Genomic DNA, 15712 nt, shown 5'->3' on the forward strand with positions numbered 1-15712 from the left:
CACATTTTAACTCCATGATCGGATTCTAACAAAACTACCCTTCTCATTTTAAAAAAATTAACTAAAACTAACAATTTCAATACTTTTTTTCCAAGTTACATCTTTAATCAATTTCGAAAAAATAAAAAAAGTACGAAATAAAAATACAGCCCCCCAGATTCTACATAAAAAAAACCTTTGTAAACCGTACAAAAATCATAACCAAAACGAATAAATACATCTGTAGTGCATATATTTATCCAAAAAAATGGCTCCCACTCCCCCCTCCACCACCGAGAACCACCACCCAATCCACCACTTATCTACCCTCATCTCCACCACCATCACCTCTCTGCTCCCCAAACCCACCAATAACCCGACCCATAACGCCCTTTTCCGACCCGTCTCCTCCTTCTTTGACCCGGCCCACGACGACCCATTACCTTCTTCGTCTTCTTCTGTGAAGAAGAAGAAGAGCATGGATTCGGGGTCGGGGTCGGGGTTTCCGTCGACGTTGAGGATAAGCGGGCTTAATTCGAACGGTAAGGGCGGTGGGCCCGCCTTTGTGGGGCAGGTGTTTAGTATGTGTGATCTTTCTGGGACTGGGCTTATGGCTGTTTCTACTCATTTTGATATACCCTTTATCTCCAAAAGGTCCTCTCTCTCTCTCTCTCTCTCTCTCTCTCTCTCCCCCTCTTTCTCACCTCCCTTTTTCTGTGTATGTGTGTATGGTTCTTGATTTTTTGTATTCTGTGGTTCTTGATTTTTTTGTATTGTGTGTTGCCAGGCTATTGAGTGTGTGTTTTAGTTTTTGAATAGTTTATGAGCTATTTTTTAATCCGATTTTAATTGTTAACAAGTACACATTTTCTTATTTGAAGATGAAATTAGTTGAAGTAACAAAAATTAACAATCATAGTTAAGACACTTGAAATCGGAGCAAGATGATTAGTAAGTACACATCTTGTGTGAAAATGAAATTAGTTGAAGTAACAATCATGGTTTAAGTCATTTGAAACTGGAGAAAGATGATTTTTATTTTTTATTTTTCCTTTCCATGTATATGGTTCTTACACATTTGCAGATTCCGTGAACTATTTTGTTTTCCCTTGATCTTAAAGGAAGTTGATTAGTTTTGGGTAATTCCTACATGTGAAGAGACCCTTGCATCAATTATACTAAAAAATATCTTCACATTTTTTATTCTGGGCTACCAGAGTTTGACAAGATACCAAATTATAGTTGCAAATAATAAATGACATTTGTGGTCTTTCTCTGGCTAACAGAACACCAGGGTGGCTTAAGAAGATGTTCGCTGCTGTTACAAAGAGTGAAAGGAATGGCCCGGTTTTCCGATTTTTCATGGATCTAGGTGATGCAGGTATGCTTGGACATTCATTATGTTGTTATATTTGCTTTATATTGCAACAAAAAGTAAACGCAAATGTTAGAATCTGATTAGTTTAATCATACAGGCGGTTGTTTTAAATTTCCAATACCCAAATGTTCTGAACACTGTGATGACAAATTTGACTGAACTATATCAATTAATTTTTTGCTTACTATTGACCTTGTGAACAATACGCCTATTATTTAAATATATCATTCATTTTAGAAAACTTGAAGGAGTTGTACATTTAATCTTAAAGTGTTTTTAAAGACATTTTGAAAGGTTATTACTTATTTCTGAGTGAATGCACCATCAATAAGTCCAGAGATAAAACTGAATAGATAACAAACACAATAACTTTCTTCCTCCTCCGGAATAATAGTTTTTAACTTCGTCAGCAGCACACGCACTTGTTGGACTAATGTTCTTGGTAACTTTATTTTGAAAAAAAAAAATTGATGTTAGGTATTTGATTACAGTAGAACTGCGTGATATGTAAATGATTTCGGCCTTTTTATTCCTTAGATGATTGGATATATATTAGAATTTCTGTTGTATTTTTATTAAAGAATCTTAGTCTTTAATTTGTTAATTGGCAGTGTATACATGTTCCTTTTATGAATATATGTGTGTTTTCATTGTTTAATCAGTTCTATCATCCCCTTTTATTCTAATGTCTACTTTTTATGTTTCTAGTTTCTTATGTAAAACAGCTCAATATTCCAAGTGGTGTTGTTGGAGCTTGTCGTCTTGATCTAGCATATGAGCATTTCAAGGTATGTTTTCTTTTAAATTTTCGTATGCAATATTAATAAGTTTGCATTAATTTCTTATCATTTTATTTCTATAAAACTCCTGTAACACCCCCCCCCCCCCCCCCCCCCCCCCCCAAAAAAAAAAAAAAACCCAGTTTCCTCCTCTTTTTAGGTCCCCTAATTTATGTTAACCTTTAATCCATCCCCAATTCCACCTTCACCATAATTTTTCTTTTTTGTTTTTGGTTCTCTAGTAATATGTCTATTACAGATTATTGATTTTCGATCTACTTGTTAGGAATCAAAAGTAAAGAGATTTTTTGCTCTCTGTCTGAGTTTTATTGAATTGATTTTTTACTTGAGGCAGTATAGTTTAGTTGGCATGAACTGTGGTACTTCTTCGACTCAATTTTTGCTTGATGTTTAGAAAATCTGCACAGCTTGAACTTTAACAAGTAACTGGTATTCTGTTTCATGCATTAGTTTTATCAGCACTTGTCCTGTATATTCTGTAGAAAATGCTTTTTCTTTGATTCCAAGTTTATAGACTCCCATTTCTCCATTAATCCATTATTTAATAAGTATATCCCACCTTCTCATAAAAACTTTCACCCTACTATCAGTATCACATTTGTAATATTTGGTCTAGCTATGACTCCCCCTTCGGGTTCTTACACTTGCCCAGTATCAGTATCATATTAATTTGTAATATTTGGTCTTGCTGTGACTACCCCAAATCTCAATAGTTGTCTTGTCTCCGTATGGAAAATACATTTTCCTAATCTGAATGATTACGTGGTGATTTTGTCTCGAGATAAGTAATTTTGATTTAATGGGATGCATGTTGTTGTGCGTAATTTAATTACCTTTTGACATCCTCCGAAGTTGATTTGGTTTTGACAATCTCAGCCTTCCCTTTTTTCCATTAATTTCATTTTATGCGAATAGATGACATTTTTCTTATTGATGTGCAGGAAAAGCCACATCTATTCCAATTTATTCCCAATGAGAAACAGGTAGAATCCTATTCTGCTTACTATACGCTTTTTAAGTTTAGCACCGCAATTCGTAATATATGCATCTGATGCAGGTCAAGGAAGCAAATAAGCTTCTTAAAACAATGCCTCAGAACGGCCAAAAAAGCAAAGTTGAGGGCGTTCCTGTTTTTAGTGCTGAAAACTTGGATATAGCAATAGCAACCACTGACGGTATTAAGTGGTATGTTCAGTTGCTGAATTTTGTGAAGTGATGTATAGGGGACCTATCACCTAAGTGAATTGGAATTTTTTTTTAATATAATTTATCTACTGTGATCTTAAATATCATATCTACGCATATGAATGTTAAAAGCATGACAATACCACAAACAAGTGTCAAATAGATAGTGTGCCACCAGCTACAAAAAGTCAATAGTACAATGGTAATATGGAGAATATTCAAAAACATTTGTACAATAAAGGGATATATATCTCATTTCAACAAGATTTCAAAGTGCAACAAGTACTATTTATAATTTTTAAGTTTCCCAGCTGACAAATAATCCTCAACTTAACTTATATATGCATCTGTAAAGAGACCAGTTCTCTTAAAACCTCAAGGTGTTGAGAGGGTGTATTCTAATATCCCCTCCCTCGAAAGCCCATTTTTGGTTGAGAATGATCACGGATGCCCATCTTTGGGGCATAAATTTGCCTTCGTGTCCTTGATAAATAATGAGAATATTGGGGGTCGCAGGGAGTTGAACTTGAGTCTCCCACGAGTTCTTATACCAATGTTAAGTAACTAGTTCTTCTAAAACCTCAAGGTGTTAGGATGAAGGCTTACCAGAATCATATTGTTTTCTAATATCCAGGAATTTAAAAATTATTATCCAATATTAAGTATTATGATGGCACAATTATAACATTAGGCCTATGCTCTCATCTCCTTTCAGTGCATCTAATATGTCATGTGTGAAAATTTTCATGTTTTCAAGGTATACTCCCTACTTCTTTGACAAGAACATGCTGGACAAAATTCTTGAAGAATCTGTAGATCAGCATTTTCATTCTTTAATTAAGACTCGGCATTCGAACCGTCGAAGAGATATTGTTGATGACAGTATGGCATCAGAAGTGTTCGAAGAGAATGCAGAGAGCATTTGGGAACCTCCAGAGGTACACGATCAGTCTGTTATAGTTCATGTGAATTCTAAACAACATTGTATAGAATATATTGGTGGCAGGTTTTGCAGATACCGACTTGAAAAAATGCCATTAAATATTTAGAAAGTTTTTATTTGCGAAAGAAAGCCTGCTAAGTGCTTGCTTAGTGAACCAGAAATCATTAATAAGATATGGATTATAAAAGGTCCTATTGGACAGCAAATCCAACTTATGAGCTATTTGTATGCTCTTATATGGTATTTGACTGCTGCACTTCTCTTTGGCAGATTCAGGAAGTAATGGATGAGATTGGTCCTGTTGATATTCCTTTGAGTGTCATATCAAAGGCCGCTGAAATTCAGCTGCTTTATAATGTTGACAAAGTACTCCTTGGGAACAGGTGGATGCGCAAAGCGACCGGAATTCAACCGAAATTTCCTTATCTGGTTGACTCATTTGAGAGGAGGTAACCCAAACATTCTCATTATGATGCATTCATGAAGACTCTGGAATTCATCTTTTTTGATGGCTTCATGTCGAATAATTTATCAATTTCTTATGAAGGTAAACACATGATGAAAGGGACAGAGTCCTTAGGTTACCTTGTTTCAAAACAAAGTAGGATGCTTATCATATTTGTCAATAAATTTTTATGAGGAGATATCCCCCATCCACAATTTGCTCTGAATGTTAAATCTGCAAAAATCAGATTACCACTTATGACAAAAGTATTGCATCAGAAATTATATTTTTCACGTTTAAGTTATTGCAGGTTTTTTATCCAAGCTAGGTGCTTTAGCATGATCTACTTCTCAGCTTATATTTAGACCAGATAACAATTGATAGAGATCCAAATCTTGAAAAGTGTTGATTTCTGTAGTAGATAATTTTGTTCTGTTTTCTCTTTTTTCTTTTGCTCTACTCTTTGACATATTGAACATTGTTTGCCTAAGGTAACTAATGACTGGTGCACAATTTTTTTTTTTTTTTTTTAACGTGATAAGTATTATCCTTAAAATTTTGCTTGGGCCAATCACCTGAATGGTCCATCTTATGATTTTAATTACCATAGCTAATTTTATCCAATTCACTTGAATACTTGAAAGTGGCATCAAAAAACTAGACTGAGTGCTTGGCGAAACATGTTGCAGGCAGGCACATCCCCTGTTAGCTTCTGATAAATGGAAGGTTTCTGTGAATTTTTTTTCATTTTTATCGTTTTAACAATTAAAGTCTTAGAGGCTCTCTTTTTCTCTGTCCATTAGTCCCACCATTATAATTAGAACCAGTCTTTTGTCCATAAAAATCCCTAGTTTAAGGTATAATATTAATCTGCAATAGCTCATGTTTTCACTTTTCTTAGCACTTGTTTTTAATGTGGTTGCAGGACTGAAGCTTCTTTTCTAAGAGCATCTGAATCATCCACTTCTATTGCTGATGCTGAATCAGAATTGAATGACCTCGAATACCTTAGTACCTCAAAAGCTGGACAAGAAGATAACTTACAAGTTTCACGTAGACAGCAACGTGATTTTCGATTTCCTTTTGGAGATTGGCTTACAAATCCATGGTTAGAGCCCTTAACAAAGGAACATCATAATCCAGATGAAAGGTGCTCCTACTTCTTAATCTCGATATAACGCTATAGTCTATACTTGCACACTTTCTGTGTTTTAAATCTTTAATGCTTTTATTCATCAGGACACAAAGGTCTTCCCCTGAACGCGAGAAAAAAGAATCTCAATCAAACGTATTGTTACCCAAAATTACTATGGTTGGTATTTCAACCGGTGAAGCTGGACAAATGAACAAGGCCGCTATGAAAAAGACAATGGATGATCTGACAAGAGAGTTGGAAGAGAGTGATCAGGGAAGTGTTAGTAGCAGTAATGATTATAAATACGATGATAGAGATCCACTGTTTGTCGCCAATGTGGGTGATTATTATTCCGGCATGTCAAAAGCTGGTTCAGCTAAATGGGTCCGCGGAATGCGATGAGGAAACCAAAATTTGTTTGCAAGGTTTAGGTGGTGAACAGTGAACACAACAAACTGATGTATACTGGTGAGGGTAAATCATGCAGCTTGATGTTAAAACAGGCTTCTATTATATCTTTTTTTGTTTGTTTTATACCTACATGTAATTTTAGCTGATTTTTTTTTCCCTGTACTTTAGGCTAAGTATGAATTTTATAACTTGAGACTATCTCAGTAGGATCTATAATGCACATGTATATTCTCATGCTTAATTTATAATACATCAAACTAATTCATATACTTAGACTATTCATACTAGACTAATTTCTGACAATTTGTATTATATCAATTGCTCTTTGGGTCATATAGATTTAAAGATCTGATTCAAGATTCTTTTGTTCACATGGCTGAACCGCTGAACAGCTATTTTGTTGAATAAAATACAAACGCAAGTTGCATCGATTTATAATACAGGAATATACATAATAAAACCGTAGAAGTTAAATTTTGGATATTCATTCTGTTTTATTAATTAATTAAACACAAATTATATCAATTTAATTTTTTAATAAGTTATTTATAAAATTAAAAAGATGATAATATTAATGTACAAGACGTTTCTTGATTTGATAGTATTTCTTCAAAAAATTGGGAGCTCGTTTCTTGTCAATAATGATAAAATTATGATCGTTATTAAAAAAAAACTCATAAGGTATATATTTTTTAAAAAAAGTTGTTAACCTTAAATGAAATAATTAAAAAAAAAGAAATAATTAAAAATGAGTAGAATAATAGCCAAAAATTAAGAATCAAGCTCAATCTCTGGGTATATATTGACAAATTACAGAAAATTATTATAGGCATCAAGGCCGAGTCTACTCCAAGTCGTCTTCTTCTCAAGCTTTTGCTTTCTGTATCTAGAACCTTCTAATGGCGTCGTGGTCGGATCTCGAGAGCAAGGCGAAAGAGGCGTTCATTGACGATCACTTCGAACTCTCCGTCGACCTCTACACACAAGCTCTCTCTCTCAATCCTAGTCATGCCGAACTCTTCGCTGATCGTGCTCAGGCCAACATTAAACTCAACAATTTCACTGGTAATCTCTCTCTCTCTCTCTCACTCTCTCTCTCTCTCTCTCCCCCTCTCCCTCTCCCTCTCTCTCTCTCTCTCTCTCTCTCTCTCTCTCTCTCCCTCTCTCTCCCTCCGTCCCTCTCTCTCTCTCTGCCACTTACAACTCATATATTTTGTATTTGTATGGTTACTTTTTAACTGTGAAATAAACTTGACTATGAACTTTTCTATATTCTCACGTGTTTTTTTTTTTTTTGTTTTGTGATTCAGGATTGTAATTTGTAAGTTTTGATGGAGTAACTTGTTTATGATTTAAATCGTATTTTGTGTGTGTGTGTGTGTATGATTATACTGGTCTGTAAGGTCTTAAAATTGAACGCGGATAGGGAATCATGAGAGATATTGACTAGAAATGAAACTCATGGACGCTACATAATTACAGTAATTCTCTGTGCAAGCAGAATGTGTGTCACGTGACAAGCATCATGTGTGTATTTTTGCAAATTGGGCAAACTGTCCAAACATTTAGGTAGTACATTCTCTTAGTGTGTATACAATGAAACAAAATAGGACCCATGTTTTGAAATTTCTTATTTTAGGTCTGATATTCGCCAAACTTGGGGAAAATAGACTCACTTGAATTAGGATAAGAACCTTTCCCACAATTTTGGCATATGTCGGAGGTATGGGGCGCAATAATATAGATGAAAGGTAATGTAATGGCATATGTATTGCTTGCCAGGTTCATGTTTAAATGTCCGTTTGGACAAAGATATGGTCACATTGACTAAATTTTGACTGCAAATCTAATATTATATTATCAATAAAGAGTATGAAATAATATTTTGTGCACAATCTACAATTATTATAAATTGTCAAACTATAATTCTTATTGTAAAAATAAGGTCAAAGTTTGGTTAATTTGACTAGACATATGTCTAATAGGATCCGTATGTATTGGAGAGGGGGAGTTTATGTGTGAGAAACACTATTAGAAATTGTGCCATGAACCTATAGACTTCATGATAACTTGTTTTGATAAAATCATGGGTGATATAGTTAGAGGTTATGGGGGCAAGATGGCTTTTATCCTCAGCAATACAGTTTCTAGATTTTCACTGATTCAAAGACAAGAAAAACAATACATGTGCAGTAGAGGTGAACCTTGCTTTGATTATGTTAGTAGTTATTGGAAGCAGTCTTTACGGTACTTGACAATGTAACAATGTAACCCATTCACAGTGGAAGATGGAGGGTTAGTGAATTGAGATTGCTGCTTTCGGGATTTACGACTGGATTTTACAAGTACAATGGTTTGAAAATAGTGGACACCTTGTTGCATTATAATGAGAAGGTGGCCATGCAATTTACGTATGGTGCTAGTACAATTTCATAACATCATCAAAAAGGAGGAATTCACACTTTGATTAGCATTTTAAAGGGTGTAAAAAGAAAGAGTTAATAGTTTTATAATAGCAAAATAGTATTAATGTACGGAAATACATCGTCTCTAATAAATAGCTTAATGATTCCAATATTATATCTTCTGGTGGATCATGATATTAGAGTATATATCAAAACTATTTTCCAGTGTCCCTAAGCCTCACCAATCCTCGCAGAAAATGTGGTGGTTGCCCCCCCCGCTCTCTCTCTCTCTCTCTCACACACACACACACACACACACACACACTCTCTCTGTGGGCTCTGAGTTAGTGCCCGACAGCGAGGGTACTCTTATCTACCTGCAGATAATTGAAACTAGCACGCTTTCTTTTGTTGGTGTATAACTGTATATGATATATAAGTTTCTTTTGTAAATATTGATGTGATTATATGGGCAGAGGCTGTTGCTGATGCAAACAGAGCTATTGAACTGGATCCAGCAATGGCCAAGGCATATTTACGTAAAGGGTGAGGATCTTCTTAACGTAAGCTTGTATATGTATATTGATTTACCTGCCCAAGTGTCCGAGAATGAGAACAAGTGTCTGTGTACATACAAAATTACAAATAGATTTATTAGTGTGGTAGTGATTAGAGACCTGAGTACTTTTTGTTCATTATATTCTTGCCTGCAGTACTGCTTGTATCAAACTTGAAGAATATCAGACTGCTAAGGCTGCCTTGGAAAAGGGTTCTTCTTTGGCATCGGGAGATTCAAGATTCATAAATCTTATCAATGAATGTAATGACAAAATTGCAGGTAATGTCATATTTAAAAGCTTATAGGTTGAGCATGCTAAAGTATTATTGGCCAAGTAATCTCAGGTCAATTAGGTTCCCTATCCAACTAATAAGAGACCACTTAGGACGTCATTTGTTTTTGGCACATTTATTCTAATATCTGATCCCTTTGTTTCTAAGCTTTTAAGATTAGTTCTGATCTATCACTTCACCCTTTTCTGTCTGAGGTCAAATTATAAATTCATATAAATTTCTTCGAAATTGTTTTTGTCAGTATTAAAGAGCACAACTTTGATCTTCCAATTATTTGTCATGTAGCATGCATTGGGATATACTATTGTAATTGGATATATTGCTTAGTGATTTAGTTGGCAGAGGTATAGTTTGAGTATTAAATTGATTATTTGGCTTAATAGCACATCTCAATATTATTTGCCCGGTTACAATGAGCTTACCAGACAATGTAATGAATATCATGGTCTTTCTGTGGATTTTGGATATGTTCACCAATTACCCTACTGATAGGATCTTATTTATCCAGAGGAAATTAGTGAACTAACTTCAATGGATAGTGTCACACATAAGACTGATGAACCAGCAAATTCTGAAGTGGATAATAGTCTATCTGATCAGGTTCCAGCAGTTGCTTTACCTAAACCAAGTTACAGGTACTGGTCAATCATTAAATTTATTAATTCAATGGTTTTGTATGCCAGTTTGGATTAGGAGAGGAAAAGCTTGCATGTTACGATTTACAACTGATTCTTTGATCTATGTCTTGCATGATGTTCAACGCAATTACCAATGGGCAGGCATGAATTCTATCAGAAACCAGATGAAGTGGTCGTGACTGTCTTTGCAAAGGGGTTACCCGCCGATAGTGTTACAATTGAATTTGGGGAACAAATAGTAAGTTCATAATATATTTGTATATGTGCTATCCAGTTATCATCTACATGTATTACTACTAATCAAACTCTTTAGTTTAGGAAATTAAGTTCAACTATCCTAATACTTGTATTTTGTGATTGCTTTTACAGCTAAGCGTTACCATTGAGAAACCCGGTGAGGATGCATTTGTATTTCAACCTCGTTTGTTTGGAAAGGTGATGCACAACTCTAATCATTAAGCTTTGTATTTGTTTGTGGAGTTGGTCGTCTATTATTTTTAATTAAAGATGAAGCGTTGAGATGACATTGGGGGTGGTTCTATAGATAGGGCAGACGCATAAGATAAAAACCTATTTCGATGGTCCTTCAGGTATCGTTATCTTAGGTAAATGATTAGAATGATTTAAAGATAGAGAAGAAACAATCACTAGCTAGAGAGGAAGCAAGCATCATGAAAAATCTGTGACCACAAGAAGTACAACATTCCATTTTAGTAACCCATAGTCCCCTACTACTTTTGTCGGCCTCTAATAAAACGGCTTGTACATACAATGGAGTTCAGCAGTATCTGGGACGGACCACCTTCAGAAGAAGGTCTGTCTTTTCCTTTACATATGAGAAGCGTGTGGTTTTGGCGGTTACAGGAAAGTTAAAGAAAATTGGGCAAGTGGCAACATTGCTGTTCTCTCATATATCATTATTTGTTATGGCTTTTGCTATGTGCAAAGGGAGTCTCCTTGGAGTTTGCTTTTTTTAATTTTTTATTTTAATATTATTATTAGCACATTTTTGCCACTTTTTAAATGCCATGATCTCCTTAGTTTTAACTTTATTGTTTATCTATTATTACAGATAGTACCTGCAAAGTGTAAGTATCAAGTACTATCTACGAAAATTGAAATTCGACTTGTTAAGGCGGACAACATACATTGGACGTCTCTTGAGTTCAGCAAGAGCACTTCTGTTGCTCGGGTGACAAATGTCTCATCAGGTTGGGATCTGACTTTTTTCATTTATTTAAAAGAAAAAATAGAGTAGGAAATTCAATCATGTAATTCACTAAATTTTGACTTGATGTATGGTGCATAGAAGGAATATCACCCCATTTGTATTGCAATGTCATTGTTACTACTGGGTTTTAACTTTTAAAGCATTACCAAGACACATTTTTGCATTGTTTTGAAAATTTCGAACTATTAAATTTTCGATTGCTCGAAATTTTCTGGTTTCCCCAAGTATTCTAATAATTTCTGGACATGTATATTTCCCGTCAATTATCAAGGCACTCAAAGACCTGCTTACCCTTCGTCAAAGCCAAAGAAAGACTGGGACAAGCTGGAAGCTCAAGTAAAAAAAGAGGTAGGCTTCCCAAGCTGGAGCTTATGTTGCTCTTCCTTCTGCAAACCTATCTGACAGGATGGTGAAATACAAATACAACGTGAATCTGAGTGTTACCTATGTACTGTACAGGAGAAAGAGGACAAACTTGATGGGGATGCGGCTTTGAACAAATTCTTCCGTGAAATATACCAAAGTGCTGATGAGGACACGCGAAGGGCAATGAGCAAATCTTTTGTAAGACAGCTTGCCATCATTTATAGTCTCCATAAAACCTTATGGTTCAATATTTTGATTATTAAGCTCCTTTAACTCTTGTCTTGGGAAGTGCTTTACTAGTATAGATATTTTATCTTCTGGAGGGATGCATACTACTTTTTTCATGCTTTATATATCTCTTGCAGCCAATAACTGTGTGTATTTCCTGTATAGGTTGAGTCAAATGGAACAGTACTCTCTACAGACTGGAAGGATGTTGGTTCAAAGAAAATTGAAGGAAGTCCGCCTGACGGGATGGAGATGAAGAAGTGGGAATATTAGTCATCAGTTTTCAGTTCTTCCAGAAACTTTTGGGTCCAAATTTTTTAGTTGCTTGATTGTGTTTGAGGTTATGGATCAATAATCTCAAAAGACATCTATTTTTTGAACATATCTCACATATCTGAGACTGCTTTAAAATGCCCGTGTAAATGCCATTGATGTCTCGCTTTTGTATTCTAGGAGGATTGCAAGTGAAAAGAGTCTTTTGCGAGAGTTTGGCTGGTTTAAGTGACTTTGTTTTGTTTGTTTACTAAAAGAACCTGATGAAAATTCTCTGATCTGGTAGTAAACAGACCTGAGCAGAGTATTTTGTCTGTTTGGCTCGGAGCTGGCTCATTTAGTTTGGATTCAACTTGAGTTCTGCTTATACTCTTCTAAGTTTGAGTTGGATAAAATTTGAGAGAAGACGAGAACAAGTGTATGGTGTAGGTATATGATTATTATGATGGTAGTGAACCTGATGAAAATTCTCTAATAAAATTCGTTTATATGATAATTTAAAGCTTCAATTTGATTCAGTATAAATATTACTTTTTAAAAGAATATTTCAGAACTCTACTCGGTGATCGAGTTATTTATCAGTTTTAAACACAAATCCCCCCGTCAAGTGTAACGTTTTCCGTATAGATTCCAGCTCCGTATATATCTCTATTCACACACAAGCCAATACTCTGTTTTCTCCATCTCTCCATTTCAAAAACACACAGAGCCCGCGAAAAAAGCGGAGATATTTTCGGGGAACGCGATGTTGGAGCGCGACGGCGAAGTGGATCCGAAGGGGGAGTCGGTGTTGGAGAATATAACGGAGAAGTTGCATGGAGACGATTCCTGCACGTCGGAATCGGATGATGATAAAAAGGAGTCGCCCATGGCGGCGGTGAAGAATAAAGTGTATCGCATTTTAGGGAGAGATAAGACTATTCATAAGGTCCTTGGTGGCGGCAAACGTATGTAATCTCTCTCTCTCTCTCTCTTGTTTAATTTGTGTATGTTTATGTGAGTGATTGATTATGTGAAGATCTAGGTGGATATGAGATGTTATGATTACGTTTTGCTATAAATTGTGCGTTTATGAATTCGTCTATCCTGTCTTGATATATATGGGTGTCAATGCAAATAAATGTGGGAGGGGGAGAGAGAGAGAGAGCCAGGGAGGGAGGGAGGGAGGGAGGGGGGGAGGGGGGGAGAGAGAGAGGGAGGGAGGGAGGGAGGGAGAGAGAGAGAGAGAGGGAGGGAGAGAGAGAGGGGGGGGACGGAGGGAGAGAGAGCTAGGGAGGGAGAGAGCCAGGGAGGGAGGGAGGGAGGGAGGGGGAGAGAGAGAGAGAGAGAGTTTGTGTGTGTTTTGATTGTTATGATCTTTTACAGAATCTTGATGGAATCTTGAGTTGAATTGATGTCTAAATTTATATTAATATTGATAAAGAAGGAAAGTTTGTTTGCCGTTATGATCTGAAGTTGAATCATGATATCAGATACTAGGAAAGTCTATGATGTAAATGGAAGCTCATTGCATCGTCTTTATGTATCTTTTATATTGGGGGAAAGAAACTGAATGCAATAGTTAGTATGCACATGCATATTTGAGTTCATTTTTGGATGAGCATAATCGTCGATGCATGATATATATGCTAGCCTTAATGCCATATTTGATGGTCCTATTTGTGTGTTAGCTACTAAAACTACTTTGAGTTTTTTTAGAAGCCTCGCATGTGATAATATGGCTTTGAGAGTTTTTGTTTTTTTTGCTAAATATATGGCCTTGAGAGTTTTGTAGTGTGCTTGTGTGCCATTAATTTTAATTTAAGATCTTACTTGTGCTAATCCTTTTTTCTGTCACCACTCATTGAGATACCATACCTTACGAATGATCCTTGTTACAGCTGCTGATATATTCTTGTGGAGAAACAAGAAGATTTCTTCTGGGATGCTTGGTTTTGCCACTGCTATTTGGGTGCTTTTTGAAATAATGGAATACCATTTGCTCACATTAGTATGTCATGTCATTATACTAGCTTTGGCAGCCCTTTTCCTGTGGTCAAATGCATCAACCTTTATCAGCAAGTATGCTATTTAATATTTTTCTCTATTTTGCTTAAATGATGCTATCAAGTACTCTTCACTGATGATTTTAATGGTATCAGGTCTCCACCTAAATACCCAGAACTTTTTCTTCCGGAGGAAGTTGTGTTGAGGGTAGCGGGTGCTCTTAGAATTGAAATCAATAGAGCTTTTGCAATCCTCCGTGATGTTGCAGCAGGGAAAGACCTAAAGAAGTTTCTTATGGTGTGTCTTACTCTTTTTTGTTGTATCATGAAATAAGAGTATTTATGTTGCCTACATGTTATGAATTGGATATTATTTACGAATATAATTGGTAAGAATGTGACTTAACAATTTCTGTTTAGAGTACCAAGTGCTTTTGTACAGGTGGTGGTGTTGGATTATATACATATAGTGATAAAATTTTATATTTCAAGTTAAAACCATATACTTGATAATGTGCTGCTGCCTGCTGGTTGACTGATAATTATTGTTTCACATCTCAGGTGATTGCAGTTTTATGGTTCTTTTCGATTCTTGGGAGTTGCTGGAATTTCCTGACCTTGTTCTACATATGTAAGTAAATTCTTTTCAATGTTTGTCGATAGAGCTGTACTTTAATGAATGGCGTCTTATGTACGTGTCATATGTTATTTCCTGTTGTTGTAATCAGCTTTTGTGATGCTGCACACCGTTCCTGTGCTTTATGAGAAGTACGAGGACGAGGTTGATGCTTTGGCAGAGAGAGCAGAAGCTGAAGTTAAGAAACACTATGCTGAGCTCAACGCTAAGGTTTTAAACAAGCTTCCTCGATTCCAATCAAAAGATAAAAAGGCTTTATAGAGGAGGCAGGCAGGTTCGCTAGGTTTTCTTTTTTTGATCAGCGGTAGCTATGGGGCTTAGACTGTTGTTGTGACTCCTTTCATATCTGGGACTTGGGATCCTGTTTTTCGTAGTTGGCTTGGGTAAGCATGAATATGGTGTTTTATGAGGTGGTCAGTGTTAGTTATTCAGCATTCATATGCAAGCATGCGAATTTTGACAGTTACATTATTACTATTATGACAAGTTTTGTGTTTGTTACTGATATGAATACTGAAACAAGGGTTTCTTGATTTTTGGCCTGATTTCTGTGAAATTGTATGTAACTAGACTTGTAATCTGCTTGAATTTCACCCGATTCGTGAAACTTGAACTTAAATTGTTTCTCAACAAACTTGAGTTCGAACAACATTAAATGTTTGATAAGATAAATGACTAAACTCACCTTTATTAGCAAAAAGTCGGACTCTGAATATCTTTAAACGAGACTTAATATTGAGGATTTCAGCTGAAACAATATCCTAGTTTCCAGTATGTTGAGGAAATGGAGAGCCGTCGGACAAATTTTTTTCCCCACCTGG

At 35.8% G+C, this 15712-nt stretch overlaps 3 protein-coding genes across 3 annotated transcripts; all 3 read left to right on the top strand.

The window, feature by feature from the left end:
* The first annotated feature begins 202 nt into the window (after positions 1–202).
* Positions 203–6545, top strand: LOC108210488 (uncharacterized). The gene is made up of 9 exons (XM_017381804.2): positions 203–633; positions 1266–1360; positions 2066–2145; positions 3099–3140; positions 3215–3342; positions 4100–4280; positions 4556–4734; positions 5656–5880; positions 5970–6545. Exons 1-9 carry the CDS (start codon positions 248–250, stop codon positions 6265–6267), a joined length of 1614 nt encoding a protein of 537 aa, XP_017237293.1. The 5' UTR covers positions 203–247; the 3' UTR covers positions 6268–6545.
* A 471-nt stretch (positions 6546–7016) lies between these two features.
* Positions 7017–12497, top strand: LOC108215320 (protein SGT1 homolog). The gene is made up of 10 exons (XM_017387769.2): positions 7017–7341; positions 9158–9227; positions 9395–9519; positions 10042–10168; positions 10313–10409; positions 10541–10606; positions 11244–11382; positions 11674–11750; positions 11862–11966; positions 12162–12497. Exons 1-10 carry the CDS (start codon positions 7176–7178, stop codon positions 12267–12269), a joined length of 1080 nt encoding a protein of 359 aa, XP_017243258.1. The 5' UTR covers positions 7017–7175; the 3' UTR covers positions 12270–12497.
* Positions 12498–12879: 382 nt separating this feature from the next.
* LOC108215321 (reticulon-like protein B1) lies at positions 12880–15436 on the top strand. The gene is made up of 5 exons (XM_017387771.2): positions 12880–13216; positions 14150–14330; positions 14411–14552; positions 14816–14885; positions 14983–15436. Exons 1-5 carry the CDS (start codon positions 13015–13017, stop codon positions 15150–15152), a joined length of 765 nt encoding a protein of 254 aa, XP_017243260.1. The 5' UTR covers positions 12880–13014; the 3' UTR covers positions 15153–15436.
* Positions 15437–15712: the final 276 nt, after the last annotated feature.

The sequence above is a fragment of the Daucus carota genome, chromosome 3, assembly GCF_001625215.2.
Source record: "Daucus carota subsp. sativus chromosome 3, DH1 v3.0, whole genome shotgun sequence".
NCBI classification, from domain to species: domain Eukaryota; kingdom Viridiplantae; phylum Streptophyta; class Magnoliopsida; order Apiales; family Apiaceae; genus Daucus; species Daucus carota.

What these genes read in the sequence shown, in the direction of transcription:
- LOC108210488 (XM_017381804.2), top strand. Translation starts at nt 248, where the DNA reads ATGGCTCCCACTCCCCCCTCCACCACCGAGAACCACCACCCAATCCAC. An exon ending in CATGGATCTAGGTGATGCAG is followed by an intron (nt 1,361 to 2,065) that starts GTATGCTTGGAC and finishes TTATGTTTCTAG; the next exon opens with TTTCTTATGTAAAACAGCTC. An exon ending in TTATTCCCAATGAGAAACAG is followed by an intron (nt 3,141 to 3,214) that starts GTAGAATCCTAT and finishes CATCTGATGCAG; the next exon opens with GTCAAGGAAGCAAATAAGCT.
- LOC108215320 (XM_017387769.2), top strand. Translation starts at nt 7,176, where the DNA reads ATGGCGTCGTGGTCGGATCTCGAGAGCAAGGCGAAAGAGGCGTTCATT. An exon ending in TTACCTAAACCAAGTTACAG is followed by an intron (nt 10,169 to 10,312) that starts GTACTGGTCAAT and finishes ACCAATGGGCAG; the next exon opens with GCATGAATTCTATCAGAAAC. An exon ending in GGGCAATGAGCAAATCTTTT is followed by an intron (nt 11,967 to 12,161) that starts GTAAGACAGCTT and finishes TTTCCTGTATAG; the next exon opens with GTTGAGTCAAATGGAACAGT.
- LOC108215321 (XM_017387771.2), top strand. Translation starts at nt 13,015, where the DNA reads ATGTTGGAGCGCGACGGCGAAGTGGATCCGAAGGGGGAGTCGGTGTTG. An exon ending in GCATCAACCTTTATCAGCAA is followed by an intron (nt 14,331 to 14,410) that starts GTATGCTATTTA and finishes TAATGGTATCAG; the next exon opens with GTCTCCACCTAAATACCCAG. An exon ending in CCTGACCTTGTTCTACATAT is followed by an intron (nt 14,886 to 14,982) that starts GTAAGTAAATTC and finishes TGTTGTAATCAG; the next exon opens with CTTTTGTGATGCTGCACACC.